The 24,322-nt window shown below is 46.8% G+C and overlaps 1 protein-coding gene across 1 annotated transcript; it reads left to right on the top strand.

The window, feature by feature from the left end:
* Nucleotides 1–985: 985 nt before the first annotated feature.
* On the top strand, nt 986–10,398 carry IGBP1 (immunoglobulin binding protein 1). The gene is made up of 6 exons (XM_069985936.1): nt 986–1,233; nt 5,436–5,738; nt 5,989–6,181; nt 8,437–8,519; nt 8,605–8,717; nt 9,934–10,398. Exons 1-6 carry the CDS (start codon nt 1,046–1,048, stop codon nt 10,068–10,070), a joined length of 1,017 nt encoding a protein of 338 aa, XP_069842037.1. The 5' UTR covers nt 986–1,045; the 3' UTR covers nt 10,071–10,398.
* The last annotated feature ends 13,924 nt before the right edge of the window (nt 10,399–24,322 follow it).

A 24,322-nucleotide genomic window follows, 5' to 3' on the forward strand; every position in this document is an offset into this window, starting at 1 on the left:
GGGCAACAGGGAAAGCACTCTTATGCCTTCTTGTGGTTAGACCTAGTATGTAACCAGACCACACTTATTTATTTACTTGTATAGCGCACACAGATTCCGCAGCCCTTCACCTATCTGTATGTATAGATATATATCAAAAGAAATTTCCGCAGCACACCAGCATGTAGTAAAAAAAGGAGTGGTATTTATTGCATGTGGCAAAAAACACAAAACAGGGATGCAACGTTTCCGTCTACTCCAAGACCATTGTCAAGCTTGACAATGGTCTTGGAGTAGACGGAAACGTTGCATCCCTGTTTTGTGTTTTTTGCCACATGCAATAAATACCACTCCTTTTTTTACTACATGCTGGTGTGCTGCGGAAATTTCTTTTGATACGTGTTGGGATCCCAAGCCAAGGGACTTACTCCGTACAGCACCCGCTATCTGGAATCGGAGGTGCGGCTTCTCCCCTTTTTGTATAGATATATAGATATAGATAGATATTTTATACAAATTTACATATATACCTGATACGTTACTGCATGCTGTTTTTTGCAGCAATCTGACTATCCAGGTGCATTTTTTGATCAAAGAGTGTAAATAAGAAGCCATACTCACCTGCCCTGATACCCCACTGCTCAGCCAGTTACTGCTAGGGGCTACAATACTCAGCATGCCATGCACCAGCAGCTCACGCCGCCTCACTCAGCTGTATCATATGCTGTGCATACATCCTCCTGCTACCTTCTATTCATTAAAGTTTCAACATATCATACTAATATAAAGACAGTAATGGGAACACAGGGAGTGTATGGGGCATATGCAGCTATAATAATAACAATGCACCACAGTGCCGGGACGTGAGCAACCAAGCACTAAATATGAAGTCACTTATGTATTATAAGGGCGACCCCTAGCGACGATCTGCTGCACAAATATCTGCTGCCACACTAAAGATGGCGGATTCATTCTGTCGCGTACCTGAGGCCACACTCAACATAGCGGCTCCGTGACGTCAGTTCCTGACTACGGAAGCTGCTGAGTTTAGACATGTTCAACAAGCATGGCGGAGGAAACTGAACCTGAGCTCCCAAAATTATCGGAGCTATTGGATAAAGGATGGCAGATCCTGGAGGAAATAGAAGACAGCAGCCAGCCGGCCGGGGTGAGGGAGGTGCAGGACAAGGTGAAGCGAGGGCTCGGCATGCTGGAGGAGGCCACCCGGATGGTCAGCCAGCTGCAGCTCTTCAGGTACGGGGCTGGTAGGGGAGGCTGCACGGACAGGTGTGCTGCGTAGTCCGGCCTGCACTGGTGACCACTGGAGATAGGGTGGTGTGTGAGGGAGGGCTGTGTGCCTGGGCATAGGCTCCATCATCAGCCACACAAAAGGGATAGGCTCCATCATCAGCCACCCCTGGGCAGAGGCTCCATCATCAGCCACACAAAAGGGATAGGCTCCATCATCAGCCACCCCTGGGCATAGGCTCCATCATCAGCCACACAAAAGGGATAGGCTCCATCATCAGCCACCCCTGGGCAGAGGCTCCATCATCAGCCACACAAAAGGGATAGGCTCCATCATCAGCCACCCCTGGGCAGAGGCTCCATCATCAGCCACACAAAAGGGATAGGCTCCATCATCAGCCACCCCTGGGCAGAGGCTCCATCATCAGCCACACAAAAGGGATAGGCTCCATCATCAGCCATACAAAAGGGATAGGCTCCATCATCAGCCACCCCTGGGCAGAGGCTCCACCATCAGCCACCCCTGGGCAGAGGCTCCACCATCAGCCACCCCTGGGCAGAGGCTCCACCATCAGCCACCCCTGGGCAGAGGCTCCACCATCAGCCACCCCTGGGCATAGGCTCCACCATCAGCCACCCCTGGGCATAGGCTCCACCATCAGCCACCCCTGGGCATAGGCTCCACCATCAGCCACCCCTGGGCATAGGCTCCACCATCAGCCACCCCTGGGCATAGGCTCCACCATCAGCCACCCCTGGGCATAGGCTCCACCATCAGCCACCCCTGGGCATAGGCTCCACCATCAGCCACCCCTGGGCATAGGCTCCACCATCAGCCACCCCTGGGCATAGGCTCCACCATCAGCCACCCCTGGGCATAGGCTCCACCATCAGCCACCCCTGGGCATAGGCTCCACCATCAGCCACCCCTGGGCATAGGCTCCACCATCAGCCACCCCTGGGCAGAGGCTCCACCATCAGCCACCCCTGGGCAGAGGCTCCACCATCAGCCACCCCTGGGCAGAGGCTCCACCATCAGCCACCCCTGGGCAGAGGCTCCACCATCAGCCACCCCTGGGCAGAGGCTCCACCATCAGCCACCCCTGGGCAGAGGCTCCACCATCAGCCACCCCTGGGCAGAGGCTCCACCATCAGCCACCCCTGGGCAGAGGCTCCACCATCAGCCACCCCTGGGCAGAGGCTCCACCATCAGCCACCCCTGGGCAGAGGCTCCACCATCAGCCACCCCTGGGCAGAGGCTCCACCATCAGCCACCCCTGGGCAGAGGCTCCACCATGAGCCAGCCCTGGGCAGAGGCTCCACCATGAGCCAGCCCTGGGCAGAGGCTCCACCATGAGCCAGCCCTGGGCAGAGGCTCCACCATGAGCCAGCCCTGGGCAGAGGCTCCACCATGAGCCAGCCCTGGGCAGAGGCTCCACCATGAGCCAGCCCTGGGCAGAGGCTCCACCATGAGCCAGCCCTGGGCAGAGGCTCCACCATGAGCCAGCCCTGGGCAGAGGCTCCACCATGAGCCAGCCCTGGGCAGAGGCTCCACCATGAGCCAGCCCTGGGCAGAGGCTCCACCATGAGCCAGCCCTGGGCAGAGGCTCCACCATGAGCCAGCCCTGGGCAGAGGCTCCACCATGAGCCAGCCCTGGGCAGAGGCTCCACCATGAGCCAGCCCTGGGCAGAGGCTCCACCATGAGCCAGCCCTGGGCAGAGGCTCCACCATGAGCCAGCCCTGGGCAGAGGCTCCACCATGAGCCAGCCCTGGGCAGAGGCTCCACCATGAGCCAGCCCTGGGCAGAGGCTCCACCATGAGCCAGCCCTGGGCAGAGGCTCCACCATGAGCCAGCCCTGGGCAGAGGCTCCACCATGAGCCAGCCCTGGGCAGAGGCTCCACCATGAGCCAGCCCTGGGCAGAGGCTCCACCATGAGCCAGCCCTGGGCAGAGGCTCCACCATGAGCCAGCCCTGGGCAGAGGCTCCACCATGAGCCAGCCCTGGGCAGAGGCTCCACCATGAGCCAGCCCTGGGCAGAGGCTCCACCATGAGCCAGCCCTGGGCAGAGGCTCCACCATGAGCCAGCCCTGGGCAGAGGCTCCACCATGAGCCAGCCCTGGGCAGAGGCTCCACCATGAGCCAGCCCTGGGCAGAGGCTCCACCATGAGCCAGCCCTGGGCAGAGGCTCCACCATGAGCCAGCCCTGGGCAGAGGCTCCACCATGAGCCAGCCCTGGGCAGAGGCTCCACCATGAGCCAGCCCTGGGCAGAGGCTCCACCATGAGCCAGCCCTGGGCAGAGGCTCCACCATGAGCCAGCCCTGGGCAGAGGCTCCACCATGAGCCAGCCCTGGGCAGAGGCTCCACCATGAGCCAGCCCTGGGCAGAGGCTCCACCATGAGCCAGCCCTGGGCAGAGGCTCCACCATGAGCCAGCCCTGGGCAGAGGCTCCACCATGAGCCAGCCCTGGGCAGAGGCTCCACCATGAGCCACCCCTGGGCAGAGGCTCCACCATGAGCCACCCCTGGGCAGAGGCTCCACCATCAGCCACCCCTGGGCAGAGGCTCCACCATCAGCCACCCCTGGGCATACCCCTTCAGCCTGTGGCACTGCAAGTTGAAGACGTTTTGAGCAGTTGGCGTCTTGGTGTTCAGACCCTTACTGATTAGTGTTGAACGGTTTAGCAATGTTCTCCAACTCAAACGCTCTGCATTTGATTCTCCATTGCTCTGAAAGTTGGATGCCGCCCTGGGGATTTCTGGAAAACATGGATACAGTCATAGGCTGTAGCCATGTTTTCCTGGCAGCCCTAGGGTGGCATCCAACTTCTGCAGCCACTGAGAATCAAACGCTGAGCATTCCCGAACAGTTTGACCGGTCCGCTCCACACTACAACTGATCGCTAGATATGGCCTACAGTCTCCATCTTGCTGTGCTAGCTGAGCCCCATAGACTTATAATGGAGATTGCAGCAAGCCAAGTTCCAAGTGAAGCACTGATATAGTTCTGCAAAGATATTTTCTCCACTAATTTCTTAAGGACCTTTTGCACAAGTTGATTATCCGCAATGAGCGTTCATAGAAAAACTCATTCGTCTGATAATTTATCGGTATTGGACGCACATCAACTTGTGTAAACAAATGTGCGGCTGATAGCACAGCTATGCATATGCAGTTTCCAGATGCCATCACATCAGCAGTGTACACTTACCATTAGTGTTGCTGTGATTCAGCACCTTCTTCCTGACAGTGTCACATGCGTCCTGCTCCTTACCCATCCTTGCTGTCAGTTTCCCTTCTTTAAATGGCTGCAGGAACAGCACAGGCATCATTTGGGCGGCCTGGTTGTTTGATAATTTGTGCTGTGTAAAGGCACTGCTGACGTGTGCCATCTTGCTGACTGGCGCTCATATGCGTCCTCCTTGTACGGACCAATCTTGTGGTTGCCTCAGCCTGAACCAAAACACAAACACATACAGTAGGTGTAATGAACAAGTATTTTCTGTTTTGTTAGCAGTTTCAGGCTGCTTTACACTCACCAATATATCTGTAGCATCAAATATATATGTCATATATAGCATGCATGACTTTGCCAGTTTTTGTGCATCAAGTGATTTATATATATGACTCCTCCTAAAGAGGTATCCATGCCAGCCGTAGCCCAAGAGTAGGAATACAGTGCAAATAGGTAAAAAAAAGGCATTTCCCACATCCAATAGAATCTGCTATGTAGGTTAGTGCAGATGTGAATAGAGGCAGCAGTATGTGTGGCTGTCACACAATAAAGATTTTTGTGGGGCTGAGGGTTTACAAAAAGTGGCCTTTTATAATTTGGTCCTTTGTGACATACCGCTTCTGCCAGCAACAAGAGATTTATGGCATGGTACGCACCTTATAATAATATTGGTGCTGTCTGGCACCAATATACATCAGTTATTGTCATAAATCTTAGTAAATATGATGCTCCCGCTGCCACAAAGCCTCATTTACTTTTTTAGAAGTAGTGGACGTGGCATAACCGTTTGCAGAAAAAGATTATTTTTGGGCCAAGCAGCTGTACATTTCTCCCCATTGTGTACAGGCACCTGAAATTGAGAAATCTCATGTTAAGTCCTAACATTTGAGATGGCTTTTACCGTACATTAGCTATTACTGCGCTTTACTTCTTTTCTCATCCAATGACTTTGCTTTGGCTTTTTTTCCCCGTAGCTCCAATGAAGACCTGGACGAGATTTCCTCTACAGATATTCGGTATCTTCTGCTGCCTGCTCTCCTTGGGGCCCTGACTCTGAAGCAGGTGGATCTCAGTCACAGACTGCAGCACCTTGAGGCGGCCCGCTTATATTTTCTAGACTTCCTCAAGAGGTGCCATGACTACAAAGTTTCCAAATTCAACCTTCCTGGACAGGAGGAAGCAGTGCAGGGAGAAGATGAACCCGTACGAAATACTCGTGCTGGAATCCCACCCAGTCTGACCGCCATGGCGATACAGAGGCAGGCCAAGATTGAAAGGTATAAAGATATATAGCATAATTGCAGGAAACCTGACGAACCCCATTAAAGTAAGATACCACAAGTGTCTGGCCGGCACAGTGTCTTAAAGTAATTGTGTTCCTGTGATGGAGCAGAACAATGAATGAATAAAGTTGTGAAGGTGGTGCAACTCTAAGGGACAGAAACATGGTTACCTGACTTGTGATTTACTTGTGATCTGAATTGGCTGTCTATATTAGTTCATATAATGACATTTATTAAATTAAAGGTATAAGCAAAGGAAAGAGCTTGAGAACAAACTGTCTAGCCTGAAGGAATCAGTGAAAAGTGGCACAGCAGATGAAGAGCAAGTAAGAGAATATTACCTACTACATCTTCGGCACTGGGTGTGCATTGCCTTGGAGGAGGTGGAGAGTATTGACCAAGAGCTGCCAATGGTAAAAGCAAGGGCAATGATGAAGGTGAGTGGAGCTCTAGCCATACTTAAGAGAAAAAAAAATAATGGCCTGATTAATATCACGGTTAATCGTTCATGGAGTCGCTGTAACAATAATTAATCTAAAATTATGACTTGCCTCTTTTGTAAGCTACATACCTTTCCAAGTCACACCCACTTGGCAGTACAAAACTGGCAATATTTTATTCTAATAAAATATAAAGAAGGAACTCACTGAGCAGCAACCCAGGGCTGTGCCATTTAGTTTGTCATTATTAGTCGTTATTAATATTGTCATTATTATTCACACTACAGGACGTGTATATACCGGTATACAGTTATGCAGATCCCCATCCCCTATTCTTGGTACAATCAAGGACATCTCAAAAGTGGGCTTCCCCCTTTAAGAAGGAGATTTAGTGCTGCAGAGCCTGGGCCACCCTCTCACTGCTACTTCCTACAGACATAACACTGGAAAGGGGGGGCTGCACATGAAGATCCTATATCAGGGGTACTCAACAACTTTTAGTGAGGGTCCGCTTACCGGGGTCTATTGTCAGGTGAAGGTCCGAGCTGAACATCAGTAGGAAACGTGTTTTGTTACTTTTCACAGACGTTCAACTATTTACATACAGAATTGCTGCTTATTAGCGGGAAAACTGGCATATTTTCTCTCTCACCAGCCCTTTGATATTAGGTACAAAGGGGGTGACTGCCCTGGTAGTATATAGCCCCCCTGTTGCTCCCCCAGTAGTGTATAGGCCCCCTGTGTGCTCTCCCCCAGTAGTATATAGCCCCCCTGTGTGCTCCCCCAGTAGTATATAGCCCCCCTGTGCACTCCCCCACAGTAGTATATAGCCCCCCCCCCCCCAGTAGTATATAGCCCCCTGTGCGCTCCCCTCTTATAGATGGCCCCCAGACAAAAAAAAACAAAAACCACAACTCACCTAGCACCTTGCTCCCCCGCTGCCTTCTTCTTTTCTCCTGTCGGCCCGGCCCCTGGCTGATACTTGCTCTCTGGGGACGTCACAGGGATTCCCCAGCGGAGTGCGCACCAGTGACCTCAGTGTATGCCTCTGGCCTGCACTTCCCGGAAGTACAGGACGGCGGCGCGCTCTGCTGGGGAATCCACAGGACGTCCCCAGAGAGCGCATATCAGCCGGGGGCCTGGCCGACACTGCCGCGGGAGGCATTGCGGTGGGGAGCGGGACCTCCTGACCGCCCTGGGTCCGGTCCGTCCCGGGGCGGTTAGGAGGTCTGACCAGGGGTCCGCCAGTTGAGGACCTCTGTCTTATATATTAACCGTTAACATCCACATCCAAAGGGGGCTACACAAGAATCTGCGTCAGATCAGAGATATTTAACCTTCACAGTGCTGTGCACATTTATCCTAGCTTTGGTACAGGCAGCAACCACCACCTGCGTGAAGCAAGTCATGTTCTCCAGGGGACTTTAACCCAGCCACGGGGTACAGGGGGCTCTCACCCAGCACTTGGTTCAGTCCGCAGGGTACTCCATCAGGTGATGACACCAGTGATCTATAGAGTCTATAGCAGCCACCACATGTAGGAAGGACCCCAGGATCCCTGCACAAGACAGCACATGACCCCCAACATTAAAAGGGCACTCCCCCTGAGTTTGAGGCTTGGATGGAGTGGATCCTGAGCCTTGGCGACATCTCTTAGGTCCTGCAGGTCCTTCTGGTGTCCATGCTGGGGATGAGGAGGCTACTCCTCAACCTGTGCAGCACCTGAGGATGCACCTGACACAGGACATCCCTACCGCCAGGACATCTCAGTTTCCCACGCGCTGCTTGCACACAGTACATCCCCAATGACTACATGGAGACATACTGATTAGGTGGGTTAACCTACACCATAGACTATATCTGTATTGTGATGGTATATCGCCCAGCCCTTTATCATGTCACTTTTACTGCACAGAGTATGCTACAACAGAGTTGCGTGTATAACCACACCCCTACAAAATTGCACAATTGCGGAAGTTTTCTAATTTCATTTCACTTTTTTTGCTCTGTTTGCTCTGTTCATTTTATAATAAAATAAAGGATGCCATTGCAAAGTTTAACTTGTCCTTCAAAAAAATAAGCGTAGAAGGCATAGAGGAAAAATTATCAAAAGTAAAAGAAAACCAGTGCTAAGAAGGGTTAACAATACAAAACAGTCCCCAGCGTTTCATTAATTTGGATGGTTTATGTTATAGATTATTAGGCAATTTGTTCTTTAGTCACTGTTACAACAAATTGCTCTATTTCTGTAGGGAGCCGATGTCACCCAGCCTCCACGCCCAACAAGACCACCTATGAAGCCATTTATTCTGACCCGAGATGCCCTCCAGGCAAAGTATGTGCTAATTAAATGTGTCCTTGCTTTTTGTAAATATTAATATAATATTATTTTATCCATTAAAAAATGGTGTTATCTACAGGGTCTTTGGGGCAGGATATCCTAGTCTTCCCACTATGACTGTAGATGACTGGTATGAGCAACATCGCAGTAAAGGAGTCCTCCCAGACCAGGGTGTGTCCAGCAGACCTACAGGTATGTACCCTTTTCTTTTAAATATTACTCCTCAGTTTAAAGTGACTCTGTGACTCTCTGATCACCTACTGAGCTGAGGGCAACGCTAAATAGATATCAATGAAAGCATTCAGAACATACCCTTGTTGCTTGAGTTTATTTGGGCTGAAATGGTGTAAAAGAGGCGAAGCCTGGCTCCTGGCGCTGCTATGCCTCACTGTGCTGTATGCCAGCCCTCTTCATAATCAGCCAGGTACACTCTGCATACAGCACAGTGAGGTGTAGCAGTGATATGGTCTTGGAAATAAAAGGCTCTGCCTCTTTTACACCATTCACAGCCCAAATAAAGGTGTTTTTTAATAAAAATAAATACATAGGCAACAAAAATATGTTCTGAATGCTTTCAATGATATTTGTCCAGTGGTGCACCTCCGCTTCTCCCCGCCTTTCCTGTACAAAATATATCCGGAGCGATCGTCTCTTTAAACTGTTACCTATCGCTAAAACAAACTTATCGCTAAAACAAACTTTTCACATGTCAGAGAAACATAAAAACAGAAAAGTGCAATGGCACGCTGCAAATACCAAGACACATTGTTAACCCCTTCAGGACAAGGCTAATTTTGGCCTTAAAGGGGTATTCCCCCAAAATTATGTTTGCACTAATACATTGCCCACCCATAGCTTTTCATCTTTCCAATATCAATCTATTATGGAATCTGCACAGTTTTGCTGTTCTCTAGATGCATTCACCCCCACTAAATGCATAGAATCATGAAATCTCAGTCCACTCCGACACTGCTCCCTGCTTCTGGCCCCCACCCTCTGTGTCAGGATCACCTGTCCTTAGTCTCTTCCCGACCCTCTGAGCACCCGCGCCCCCCTTGCTCCTCATAGAGGGGCAGGGGTTTCCTCCCACTGGGGGCGGCCCGCCCTGCCTCTAGTGCTTCAGCCAGGCCTGTACCCGTGGATAGAACGGCCCCGTACACGGGAACCAGGCCACGGTTCAAAAAACAGACCGTGGCACCGGTGGTATCCGTGGCTCATATTAAAGCAAATGTACCTGATGATACATTTGCTTTAATATTGAATAAACAGCACTAAAAAGGGTAAAGCTTTGCTTTGATCATGAGGGGATTAAAGTAACTGTCCTGAATAGGCAGTGGCCACTCCTGCAGCTTGTAATCACAACCTTTTAGTGGTAATGCAGTTTATAAGTGCTGTGTTTTTGTGTTAGATGAGGAGCAGGAGGCAGCTGATCGGGAGCGTAAAGAAGAGCAAGATGATCCAGATTCCTTACAAAAGGCTCGGAACTGGGATGACTGGAAAGATACCCATCCTCGGGGATATGGCAACCGCAAGAATATGGGTTAAAATTAAGGCTGGTCTGATTTTAAGTGACTCCCTTTAAAAGCGTTCTGCATAATGTATTGGTCAAGTAAGACTGGAGTGTGCTGGGGGATACCACACCTACTGACACAGTTGTGTGTGCCTTTGCTCTCAAAGTAGCCAATCCCATGACACAACAGTTAATGTATGCTAGTATTTATTTCTCATCCTCTTTCCTTTTTTTTTTTTTTTTTTTTTTAATAAATGTTCTGTTGGTGATATTGGTGATGCCTATCTGTGATTCTGCTGACTTGCTTGTACATAAAGTCTACTACATGTTCATTCTTACCCTTGTCGCAGTCACTGTTCACTGTCTGTACAGTACACTTGCTTATAAAGTTTGCAAATAAAAATTGAGTCTACTACTTATATACAGAATGTGCTTTTAGACAAATGGAAGCACAGTCTACTCACCATTAGTACCATCCTAGTGTGTGTGTGTGTGTGTGTGTGTGTGTGTGTGTGTGGATGTATATATATCCCCTCCATAGCTAGGATGAAGATTGTGAAAAAAATTCCCAGACAAGGTAATGGAAAATGAAGTCAACATTTTTATTAATATATGAATAAAAATAGATTAGATGCACACAGACAAATGGAAGGAATCCAGAGGGGGGTGTTAGTGTGCTTTGGCAGATGTAGCAGAAGACAAACTCTTGAATATAGGCCCCTAATTCATCTGTGTAAAACAAAATCTGGTGTAATGTGCCTACAGCCACCAGTCACAGCTCCAGCTTCATTTTGCCAGATCTTGTTAGAATATGAAACCTGAGCCCAGCTGGTTGCTGTGGATAAATTACTACAAATAAAACCAGTTTTGCTTTGCATATATAACAAAAACCAAGTGTCGTTTCCTGGTGTAAAGTAAGGGTACTATTACATGGAACGATAATCGGCCGAATAGTCATCGGCTGATCGTTGATATAGGTTCTGACCTATAATTGTCGGGCGCCGGCCGCACACCGCTACGTGTAATAGCGGTGCTTGGCCGGCGACTGACGATATACATTACCTGTCCAGGTTGCAGGGCTCCTCTTCCTCTGTACAGCTGACAGACCGCTCAGCCAATCACTGGCCGGGACTGCCTCTGCCAGTGATTGGCTGAGTGGCCTGTCAGCTGAGACAGGCCACTCTATAGCTGGAGCGCGCGGACCCAGGGAGAAGCACAGAGGAAGCCCTGCAACCTGGACAAGTAATGTATAACGTTTAACCCCTAGACGACCTAGGACGTACCGGTATGCCCTTGAAGTCTGTGCCCAGACAACCCTGGGCGTACCGGTACATCCTGAGCTATGAAGCGTGCTCCGGAGCGGGCTTCATAGCAGCCGGCGCCTCACCATTAATGACAGGCTGCAGCATGTCAATAACTCCTTAAACGCCGCAGTGTTTAAGTGTGACAGGGGGAGTCCCCTGTCACTTACCGATCCGGACTCCTGCAGTTTGACTGCGGGGGTCTCGATCGTTAAAACGGATCCGTGCGGTTCGATCGTCGATCTGCTCACTGTCCCTGCACAGGTAGGCTCAATGAGCAGATTGCCTATCACAATGATCAATGCTATGCCTATCGCATAGCAATGATCAGTGTAGTAAATGAAAGTAATTAGTGTACAAGTCCCCCAAAGGGACTTAAAATGTGTAAAAAAAAAAAAAGTTAAAATCACTTATACTCTACCCCAAAGCCCCTCCCCCAATAAAACTTGAAATCATCCCCCTTTCCTAATATATAAATAAAACATATATAAATAAACATATAATATACCGTAGCGTGCGTAATTGTCCGATCTATTAAAATATAACAAGTGTCAGTGCGAACGGTGAACGACGTAGATGAAAAGGGAAAAAAGTGCGCGGGTTACCGATTTTGTTACATTACATATATATATATATATATATATATATAAAAAGTGATCAAAACGTCTGATATTCACAAATATGGTATTAATAAAAACTAGAGATCATAGAAAAAATGACACCCCATACAGCCCCGTAGGTGAAAAAATAAAACTGTTATAAGCGTCACAATAGGCCCATTTTATTAATAATTAATTGCCAAAAAAAGTATTTAATCAAAAAAAATATATAGAACATTAGAGAAACTGTGTAACCTGCATATGGTTGTGTTCGGACTAACCTATAGAATAATGGTATCATGTCGCTTTTACCATATAGTGCATTACGTAGACACAGGAACCCCCCAAACGTTACCATATTGCATTCTTTTTTACGATTTCACCTATTTATATCTTCATAAATAATAAATTTGGGATTCCATCATACATGTTATGGTAGAATGAAAGATGCCATTACAAAGTAAAACTATTCCTGTAAAAAACAAGCTCTTACATGGCTTGTAGATAGAAAACTGAAAGTGCTAGAGCTCTTAGAAGGGGAGGAGGAAAAAACTGGGTAATTTTGGGCCTGGTCCTCAAAGGGTTAAACAAGGGCTGCAAGGTAACGATGTTCCTGCAGCCCTTGTTAAACGATTATCGGGCCGTGTAATAAGCCCAGTAAACGAGCGCGGATCTAGCAGATCGGCGCTCGTTTACATTTATTATCGGCCCATCTAATAGTACCCTAAGTCTTGACAGCCGTATCACTCAACAAGCGTGTTTACATGAATCCACTCACCTTGCCAGGATGTTCAAGCAAAAAGCACAATAGTCTATTGGACACTTGTAGAACATGTCATTGCTGCTCCAAGAGTGTCACCGGCTGTATGTCTTCGGCACAAGATACAATCCAGAGGAACACTGGCCCGGACCAAGCCAGAAGAAATCCCTTAATACGCAATGGGCCCAGGCTGTGCACAGGAAATTCTTTCCTTTTGGAGAGATTTGTGGCTTGGCGTATATCCTTAGTCATGTTCTAAGACTCCTAGTTGGAGTGAAAAACTAACTTAAAGGGAAAGCTACTCTCACACCACAAGATGGAGTGAAAGAGCTGCTTTGCATATTGTTCAAACTTGTTTCATGTTTCAGCCATTGCCATGGCTGCAGAGGTTACCACATGTTACTATCAGTGGGTTAACTTTACGAGCATAGATGAATGAGGTCTCAGACTTATTGATTTAGTGATGAAATTGTATTAGATTGATGATAAGATTGGTTTAGAGATGAATGTCTAATAACCCTTAGGTTACGGTAGAAGTAAGCGGACAGTACTGAGACTGCAATATGAAATCATTCTTCATATGAAATATTATATGTGCTTTATTTGCATAACTACATTGATACAGTGCACACTGACCTTTGAATGCTATCTTTGGTTTATGTATAGAACTCGTCTACAAAATTTGGGCAACTGTCCATAAATAGTTTATCTTGCCATGGTCCTAAATTACAGAATTGTAGATAGTCCTGAGCTGCTTACACAGTTCTGTAGGCTCCAGAGCTGACATCTCCCAGCATTTCCTAGCTCTGGTGATTTCCAGTCAGGAAAGTGTTGTCTTATACACCTCTGTACAGGTATTAGGGTATAGGAATATATAAACCTCTTACTACATTTTACATTTTTGCTAAACTTGTAACCATTTGTGTTATAGTCTTGTTGATTGTTTTTACAAAAACATTTTTACATATCTTTTTCATAATTTGTTTCAGAAATACAGCAGATTTATTGTGTATTTTTCCCTTTTCTAACGGGGAAGTTAAAATCCACAATTAGCACTATCCATTCCAAATCCGCACCAATGTCTGCATGATTTAATGTGGCAATGCTGCAGATTTTCCATAGTGGAAAATCCACACCATTTCCAGTGCGTGTGGCTGTTACATTGAATGTGATGACATTTAAAGGGCATGTGTCACCTAAATTTTCTTTTTTTTTTTAAAATAAATTGTTTGTTTATTTATAATATTTTTGCATAAACAAAACCAAGTACAATATCACACGCATGAGGCAGAATAATATGCAGTAAACGGTCAATTAGGTAACAAGCAACGGAAGCAAGTGTAAAGTTACAAAATAAAAGAGCAGTTGCAAAGATAACAGCGATCATCCTTGTAAGCATAGGCAGGTACAAAGAGAGCTAAAGTGACCTTCCACGGACAGCCATTGCCTCAATCTTAGGGAAAGAAAATCTTCCTATATTACGAAAAAAAAAAGGAAAAGATCTAGTCGTAACACATAGCCAACAGAGAAATAGACAAAGACAAGACAGGGACAACAGGAGGGGGGAGAGGAGGGGGAGGAACTAGGTATTCAGGTAGATGGCCGTGTCGATGCATGGAACTATTCGTAATATGTGTCCCATAAGGCCCATATCTTATTAAAGTTTTCCACTGGGTCTTCATTAGATGCAGACAGGTATTCATTCACACCTTCTGATCTCCTGCACCCTATTAAGTTCTATCGCTGACGGATTCAAAGTCTGTTTCCAATATTTTGCTAGTAGGCATTTGGCTGCCGTAAGTATGTGCAATAGGAGACGGGGAGACGGCTTACGTAGATTTTTAGGGGGTACATTCAGCAGGTAAATCAGAGAATCTAAGGGGATAGTCATGTGAAAAATTTCAGCTAGTAGACCCTGGATCCCCAACCAATAAGGCTTCAAAGCAACGCACTCCCAAACAATGTGTGGGAGGGTACCCTCCTCTGAGAGACACCGCCAGCGAGTAAAGTGCTCGGATTGCATGCAGAAAAGGCCCCGAGATGCCATAAGATTGTAGGGCCACAAACAAAAAAGGCCAGCCCAGCCTGTCAAAGGCCTTCTCTGCATCCAAACTCAAGAGAAGACCTGAAGTATGAGTTCTGTTTATAACCTCAATCAGGTCAATAGTCCGCTTGGTGTTGTCACCGGCCTGCCGGTTCAACACAAACCCCACCTGATCGGCGTGTATCAGAGTCGGCAGGACCGCCAGGACTTTTGTGAATATTTTCAGATCCGCGTTAAGCAGGGAAATAGGCCTATAACTGGCCGGGTCTAAGGGGTCCTTGCCTTGTTTCGGAATGACCGTTATAAATGAACTCAGCATCGCAGAAGGTACTTGTTCATTGCCACTAAGAAAAGAATTAAAAAGAGAAAGCATGTGAGGTTGCAGAATGGCAGAGAACGTTTTGTAATAAGCTTAGGGCAACCCATCTGTTCCAGGGAATTTTCCAGATGGAAGACCTTTAAATACTTCCCCTAACTCTTCTGCGGTGATGGGTGCATTAAGGGACTCCAAATCACAAGGAGAGAGTTTTGGCAAACCACAAGTTCCCAGGTAGGATTAAGAAGATCATCTCGCACACCAGGATCAGAGGGAAGAGTGTCAGAAAGAGAGTATAGAGAGGAGTAATAGTCTGAGAAAATATTGGCAATACCCGAGGGGTCATAATGTAGTTTACCTTGTTTATCTTTCATAGCATACGGCGTGTTCTTAACATTTTGGTCACGCAGTTGAGAAGCCAGCAGCATGTGGGCTTTATTAGCCTTATCGTAATATTTATGCTTTGTAAATGAAAGAAGACGACTAGCCTTGCATATTGCCAAGTCTTTCAGATCATTCCGGATCACCACTATGGCTCTAAGCAGGGGAAGAGAAGGTCTACGGGCCATGTTGCCCTCTTTCTCACGTAGCAGTTGAGTCAGATCAGCAGTACGTGCTTGGGTATCTCTCTTAACGCGAGAGGAAAGAGAAATACAGTTACCCCTGAACACCGACTTGTGGGCATCCCACAGCGTGGCTACCGAGCTGACACTATCCACATTCAACTGAAAATATTCTCGAAGCCCTGAAGCTAAATGTTCCCTGTGCGGAAGATGCCTCAGTAAGCCCTCATTGAGTCGCCAATGGCACACCCTGTGGGAATGCGATGACAGAAGTCCAGGGATACTGGGGCATGGTCCGACCAGGTGATGGCATGAATCTCTGACCGGGATGTGGCCCGCAGCCCTAAAACATTACTGAGAAAGAGGTCTATACGCGTGTGTGCATTGGGTGAGTAAAGATTACACAGGATAACCGGAACACCCTCCAGGGACCCTGTCAAAATGATATAACGGCCAAGTGGGTCCACCTCACCAGTAGAAAGCTGAAAGGGACAGTTGGTACCAAAAAGTATGGCCACACCTGCCCGTTTCTTGTCTTTCAGGGCAGAGTAGACTATGGGGTACTTAAAGTGTGCAAACTTAAAGGTGCAGGAATGATCGTGGTGTGTTTCCTGGATAAAAGCGATATCTGCGTGTAAAGTAGCTAGTTCCTTCAGGAGGAGCCTCCTCTTCAGGTCAGAGTTGAGGCCCTTTACATTAATGCTAACTAAGCGCACCATGATGTAAACTATTGGAGGCTAAGCAAATAATCAGGTACCTGTGCCCTGTGATACAGAGCAATAATGTAGGCAGGTCAGAGTCCCAGCGAGCCCCGACCCGTAGAAGATTGTCCTCAGTATAAGACCGAGTGGAATCACCATCCCTCCTAGGGACCAACACGAACACAGCGAGAGAAACCTGTGGAAACAAGAGGGGAGAGACACCACGGACAAGACAGGGGAACAGACAAGGCACAACAGAGTAACACACAAAAGAACAAACGCACTCAAAAATTAAACAAAACCAACGTCGAAGCCGAGGGAGAGGCCTGCACGCCCTCAGCGTCCCTTGGGGAAAGCTGGGCCTAAATAAAAGAAGCTTCAAAAATTTCCTCAAGCTCAAGGAAAAACCCAGGAGCAAAAGTACACCCGTCCCCAATAGAGCAGTGGGGGAAACAGTCAAAAGGAGAGCAGAGCATATACCAAGTAGAAAAAATATCAAAAAATCGGTCCAGGGGGAGGACCGGCCCACAAAGAACATAAGAAATATAACTGTTGGGCTAACGCTCCCGGTTCTAACACTGCTTAAGCAAGTATTTAGTAACTAAAGCGGTATGCAAGAAGATAAGACCTATTAAAGAAGAGTCAGGTGGGATCCACCACGGTGGATCTAGCAGGGAAATCATGTTGCGATGGCCAGGCGAGTCATCTCGGTCGGGACTGTCCCGAAGGCCCCTCTTGGGTCGGTGATGATCTCTGGGCAGAGCGTTTCCTCCAGTTCCGGGCCGGTGTCCACACAGGTGAAGGAGGAGGGACCAGTTCCCAATTCACCAGACGTGACCGCCCATCTCTTCTTGCTGTCAGACTTAAGGGAAAACCCCATCGATAGGGGATCTGCAGATCACGAAGCACCTGAGTCAATGGGCGTAGTCTCTTTCTTTTTTGTAAGGTGACCCAGGACAGGTCGAGGAGAATTTGCAGGGGGGCCCCATCAAAGTCAATTTCTCTCAATCCCCTGGCCTTGGCCATGATCTCCTCCTTCGTAGTGTAATCAGTGACACAGCAAATAATGTCGCGGGGAAGGGAGGAGGCATCTTTGGGTCGTAGGGCTCTGTGGGCTCTGTCCAGCTGGATTTTGTGGCCGGCCGGCGCCCCCAAGATTTGGTTGAAAATAGCTTCCACCGTACACTTAAGATCCACATCCCTGGTAGCCTCTGGAAGGCCCCATATGCATACGTTATGTCTGCGCCCCCTATTGTCCAAGTCCTCTAGATGACGTTGATAGTCACCCATAGCAGCCTGTTGCGCAGAAATTGTGGAGTGGAGGTCACTGATATACTGATGAGTATGGTCGTGTTCGTCTTCAACTATCTCAATACGTTGTTGCATGGACTGTAGGTCCTGGCGGACTGCCGCAATTTCTATCTTGAAAGTTTCTCGTACTTCTGCAGTTAGGGAGCGAAAGTCCTCTTTTGTTGGTAAATTAAGTAGAAGGTGAGACCAGGGGGTATATGTCATGTGAACCTGATCATCTTTGTCAGAGGTTGTGGATTGCAAGGACCACCAATCTCCCCCTTCATTATCACCCGTCCCTCCAGCTCTGGGATGCTGGGAGAGATGTTGAGCGGCCATTTTATGCGACCCTGAACCATGAGGTACTGAGGCTGTTGTAGCAGCCTCAGGGTTATTCTTTGTGGAGAGACGTTGAGGCAATGGTTGGGCTGTGATCCCCGCACTCTGGGCTCCCTCACCACCTCCCGGGGCCACCTCTAAGCTCTGAGGCGAAATGGCGGTCCTGGCCCCTGTGAGATGTGCAGTGCCTCCATCTCCTGCTCTGTGCCCGGACGGTTCAAAGGGGGGAGCCGTCGGGCGAAGGTCACTGTCTCCTGTAGTCTCGGTGGCGGATGGGGACCCCCGGGGTGGAGTGTGGGGTGAGTCAGGGCCCGATGGTCTCACCTGGAGGATCTGCTGCACTAAGGAGGAGGGAGAGCCCGGGTCGGAAGCTCTGCGCGCCCTTTGTAATGGCGTCGGCGCCATCTTGGATCCCGGCTGTGAGCGCGGCAGGCGCAGATATGTATCCATGGAGCCCATCCAGGGGCTAGCTGGACAGGTGGTCCTGTTACCCCCCTTCCTTGGTCCCTTCTTGCTCATTTCTTGCCAGTTAGGTCTTCTTTTGTGGCCGTGGACCGCTATTAAAAGGCAGTGCAGACCGGAGCTCTCAGTGCCTGCGTCTGTTCACATCTCCTTCCGGCCACGCCCCGCCCCCCACCTAAATTTTCTTTTACTGATTAGAGTCAGATACTAAAACTTGTTCTTTTATTGTAATCTGTTTTTATTTTTGGACTTTTTTTTTTTATTTCACTTTTTGTATATTGTTATGGGGGCTGCCATATTGCCTGAACTGTTCTTAACAGCATTAAGTTACATGATTTACAGCAAGACATCATGAACATAGATGACAATAGACAGACTCCCCATGAAATAAATGTAAAACAGAGTGTGCTCTGTGACCTTGGAATAGGTCATTCCACAGGGAGCTGCTATTGTCTCCTCTATCTACTGGCGTCACATGTTGCTGCAATGCTGTCCAGATCACCTTAGAGCAGCCTCCTCTTATCTCTACATACATATTAGGAAGTCTCAGCTTAGTTTTAGCCCCAATGGTGAGAATGAAAACTGCAAGATCTCAGAATTGTTATATATCCCTCTCCACTGAACACTGCAAAAACATGTGAAAAGACCCTTACATTTATTGTTTGCTTTATTTAAAAAATATCAAGTTGCTGGTGTCAGACTGAGCTACTGGTACTGGACACCTTGGATGGACGTTCTAAAAGGCAATAAAAAACACCAGGGGACACAATAACAAATCTGCAACAACAGTATCTAGACCTTGGAGTATTTTTCTAAAACGTAACTAAGCAGTTACCTACATCTAAATCAGACCAAAGAAAATGATGCCTTATCTCCAATCGTCATGGGAAATTGCATATATTAAATTTCTTAAAAACCACATTTGGGGCATACAGAGGAGGTATTCCAGACATGGCAAACTGGCATTGCTCTTTTATTGCACAACTTGTATCCTCTAGCCTATACAATATGTAGCTGATCCTTAATCAGTCGGTAAAATGTTATAATCCGCCTTACGGCACCTGACATCATAGAGACAGCTATTGGACTGTATTGAAATTTTTTTTTAGTTTGGAACCCCAGCCTTTATAATGGAATGGCTATAGATTAACAGGATCCAGCATGTTGTCACATTGATTTTGTAATGAAGCTCTGAACATATGTGTATTTTGCTGCATGGTTCATAGGTCAGGTGGGTGACTACAGATCAACCAATAGTTTCTTGTGTAACACTTCCTACCCCTTTTGCTTTGAGCTTCTCTTCCACAAGCTGCTTGGTAACCCTGGAGCACACACAGCTTATTATTTTGCCAAGTATTCTGTTAATCATCAGCAGTATCTGTACACACAAAAAAAATCCTAAACAATAACGTCCCTGTTAAAAACTGAACTGTTTCTGTTGTTTGCATCAATAAAATCATTAACCCCTTAATGACCAAGCCCATTGATGCAGGAATGTCCGGGCCAAATTAATGCAATGTTCCTCCTCGCCTTCTAAGTGCCATAGTGCTTTTATTTTTCCACCTACAGGGCTGGTTGAGGAGTCATTTTTTGCACCATGATCGCTAGTTTTTTATTAATATCATATTGGTGTAAAATAAAATTTTGATCGCTTTTTATAAAAATTTTTCTGATATATAATTTTTTAAAAAATCAGCAATGTTTGTGTTTCTTCCAATTACAACATTCACCCTGTGGGAACAATAATGTAATACTTTAATAGATCTCCGCAATTTTTATAGATTTCCGCACACTACGATATATAATATGTGTATTTATTTATTTATTTAACATATTTTGATTTTTATAATGGGCAAGGTGGTATTTTAAACTTTTATTTGGGGGGTTTATAAGGGTTTTTTTTATACTTTTTTATATTTAAAACTTTTATTTGTTAATTTTTTTTTTTTTGCATTTTTTTTTTTTTACAGTAAATCATTAGACTGCATGTACTGATCTATGCTATGCCATAGCATGGCATAGATCAGTTTTATCGGTGATCTATGAATAGAGCCTGCCTGAGAGGTTACCCCCACCCATCAGTACAAGCGATCTTGTCCTGTCACTGGCTACCTTAAGTGCTGCGATCGCTGTGCATCACAGCATTTAAGGGAATTATGACAGGCAGCTGCCTGTCATAATGCTGGGCTCCTGGGACACTGATTGAGGGGCTGTTTATGTGTGAGGGACTGCTGCGTGCAGTAGAAAGTATGTGCAGTAGGAATGTATATATACAGATTGCTGACATGAAGGGGTTAAAGGAGAAGTCCGGCCAAAACTATTTTTTAATATGTTATTACTTACGGAAAGTTAGACAAATTTCTAATGTACATTAATTATGGGAAATGCACATATAGGGCTATTTCCCTTAATTTAGTAGATCAGGGAGACTTCAGATTCTCTAAAAAGAGATGAAGTCACAAACCGGGGGTGTAATTACAATGGATCGCCTGCAGGGGTGCACTATATATAGAAGTCAATGAGTACCATTGACTTCTATATATAGTGCACCCTGCTGGACACTCCATTGAAATTACAATGGATGTGTATGTACATGTAATACAGTATACAGTGTTTTTGATTGAATACATTTATGGAATACTTTGGGGAGAAAGTGTCCTTGCTCCCCAAAGTATTCCATGAATGTAATCAATCAGTACATAACAGTAAGCACGCCGCCACCGAACGCCCGCCGAACAGCCGCTCTGGACTACACTCAACTACTACTCTCATCAGAGAGAGTAGTAGCTGGGTAATATCGCCGCTGCTGCTGATGGGCGCAGGGGGAGCCGCTCATCACTCTGCAGCTCTCATCCCCCTCCTCCCTCCTCCTCCGGCCAAACTTTACTCTATGTGATCGCTGAATCCCCGCCGGTGCCAATCTCCGATAATACGTGCCGGCTCCCGGTGCTTCCTGGTGTCCCCGGCCGACACGTGTGATCGGAGAGCGGCGCCGACGGGGATTCAGCAATCACATAGAGTAAAGTTTGGCCGGAGGAGGAGGGAGGAGGGGGATGAGAGCTGCAGAGTGATGAGCGGCTCCCCCTGCGCCCATCAGCAGCAGCGGCGATATTACCCAGCTACTACTCTCTCTGATGAGAGTAGTAGTTGAGCGTAGTCCAGAGCGGCGGTTCGGTGGGCGTTCGGTGGCGGCGTGCTTACTGTTATGTACTGATTGATTACATTTATGGAATACTTTGGGGAGCAAGGACACTTGCTCCCCAAAGTATTCCATAAATGTATTCAATCAAAAACACTGTATACTGTATTACATTTACATACACATCCATTGTAATTTCAATGGAGTGTCCAGCAGGGGCGCACTATATATAGAAGTCAATGGTACTCATTTTAGAGAATCTGAAGTCTCCCTGATCTACTAAATTAAGGGAAATAGCCCTATATGTGCATTTCCCATAATTAATGTACATTAGAAATTTGTCTAACTTTCCGAAAGTAATAACATATTAAAAAATAGTTTTGGCCGGAGTTGTCCTTTAAATAACCATTAATATCAGTGTTATATACCACTTGTGTCTATGCCTGACTTTAGCCTGGTGAATAGTAGTTAACCCAAAATATTGCAATACTGCTAAGGGTGCTCTCACACAACACACACCCACCCCAAAAAAAAGGCAACAAAAAACGGCAATGTGGTGCATGGTGTTTTTTTTTCATGCGGTTGCATTATTTGTGGCATTTTTGACTTTATGTGTGAGTGACTTTTTGTAAGCTTGGACTGTTTTTGGTTCGGCATTTTTCCCCAAACATGCTAAAGTCCATGCTCAGGTCAAAATGCCGACCCGAATGCACCCCCTGTGAGCCATACTGTGCTTCGTTCCGGACACACACACCCCGGTCAAACCCCCGTCTTCTTGTAATCAGCGGCTGAGCAATGTCAATCGACTCCCAGCTAGCATCTGGCCGTAGGCGTTTTTGCATAAAAAAAAAAAAAAGTCACGTTTTTCTTGGCGTTTTTACTAAAAGAAGAGGTGGTGTGAAGGCAGCCTAAGTGGTGTTTTTGTGTACAATAAAATTTACTACTTGAATCACACTAAGGGCTCTAACACACAGAGCAATAATAGGTCATATCAGAACAATATTGCTCTGTGTAATAAAGACAATGATCAAGTGGCAAGTTTAAAAATCATCAGCCACAGACCATGCATTGCTTCATGTAATAGGTAGCGAAGCCGATGGCTGATGATTGTGTAGAAAATATTAACCCCTTAACAACATAGGGCGTATATTTACGCCCTGATGCCGTTAAGGACGTTCAGAGCGGGGCCGCGCGGCGACCCCGCTCTGAACCGCGGCGGTCCCGGGTGCCGCTTATAGCCCGGGACCGCCGGTATTAGTGGGCACGGTCCGATCGCCGTGCCCGCTAATACAGTAATCAGATGCAGCTGTCAAACATGACAGCTGCATCCGATTACCGGACGCAGCACTTCCCTGGTGTCTAGTGGAGGAAATCGCTCCTCCGGGATGTTATCCCGGAGGAGCGATCTCCGTAACTGAAGCCGGCCGGGGACCGCTCCAAGATGGCGCCGTCCCCTGCTCGGCACTCGTTTACTTCCGGCTGCAGCAGCCGGAAGTAAATGAGTGCCTATCTCATGGATCTCTGCAGCATATCTCTGCTGCAGAGATCTCTATGAGAGATCAAAGCACTTATACTAGAAGTCCCCTAGGGGGGCTTCTAGTATAAGTGTAAAAGTTAAAAAAAAAATGTTGTTAATAGTAAAAAGCCCCCTCCCCTAATAAAAGTCAGAATCACCCCCCTTTTCCCAGGTTATAAATAAAAGTAAATAAATAAATAAACAAACATATTTGCTATTGCCACGTGCGTAATTGCCCGAACTATTAATTAATCACATTCCTGATCTCGCACGGTAAACGGCGTCAGCGCAAAAAAATCCCAAAGTGCAAAATTGCGCATTTTTGGTCGCATCAAATCCAGAAAAATTGTAATAAAAAGCGATCAAAAAGTCGTATATGCGCAATCAAGGTACCGATAGAAAGATCACATCATGGCGCAAAAAATGACACCTCACACAGCCCCATAGATCAAAGGATAAAAGCGCTATAAGCATGGGAACGGAGCGGTTTTAAGTGACGTATATTTGTTGACAATGGTTTGAATTTTTTACAGGCCATCAGATACAATATAAGTTATACATGTTACATATCGTTTTAATCGTAACGACTTGAGGAACATATATAACAAGTCAGTTTTACCCCAGGGCGAATAGCGTAAAAACACATTTCCCCCAAATAAACAAAATGCGTTTTTTTTTTCAATTCTACCATACATTTATTTTTTTACTGGATTCACAGTGTACTTTATGCAAAAATTCTGCCTGTCATTGCAAAGTACAATTAGTGATGCAAAAAATAAGGTCTCATGTGGGTTTCTAGGTGGAAAAATGCAAGTGCTATGGCCTTTTAAGCACAAGGAGGAAAAAACGAAAATGCAAAAATCGAAATTGGCTCTGTCCTTAAGGGGTTAAAGTTATTACTTACCTGTCCAGGCTCCCCTGGTGTGCTACAGCATTGTGTGTGGCATTCCCCAGTCACCACAGATGCAGCTTCTGCTTTTGGTCCCAATCAATGGCTGAGACAGAACAGCAAGAGGCCAGTGATTGGCTGAGCAGCCTTTTACTTCAGAGAGAGGACCAGAAGTGAGAGCTGCAGCTGCAGAAACTGGGGGATCCCACAGACGAGACAATAATAAAGAGTCTGTCCCCTGAGATGAATGTGAAACATTACTGAGCGCGCTCTGTGATCTTTGAAAAGGTCATTCCACAGGGACGGAAGCGGACCTATCACTTGTGCAGCCTGTTCAGCTGCACAGGGGCCCAGGCCAATAGAGGGGC

Source organism: Dendropsophus ebraccatus, chromosome 10, assembly GCF_027789765.1.
Source record: "Dendropsophus ebraccatus isolate aDenEbr1 chromosome 10, aDenEbr1.pat, whole genome shotgun sequence".
NCBI lineage: Eukaryota > Metazoa > Chordata > Amphibia > Anura > Hylidae > Dendropsophus > Dendropsophus ebraccatus.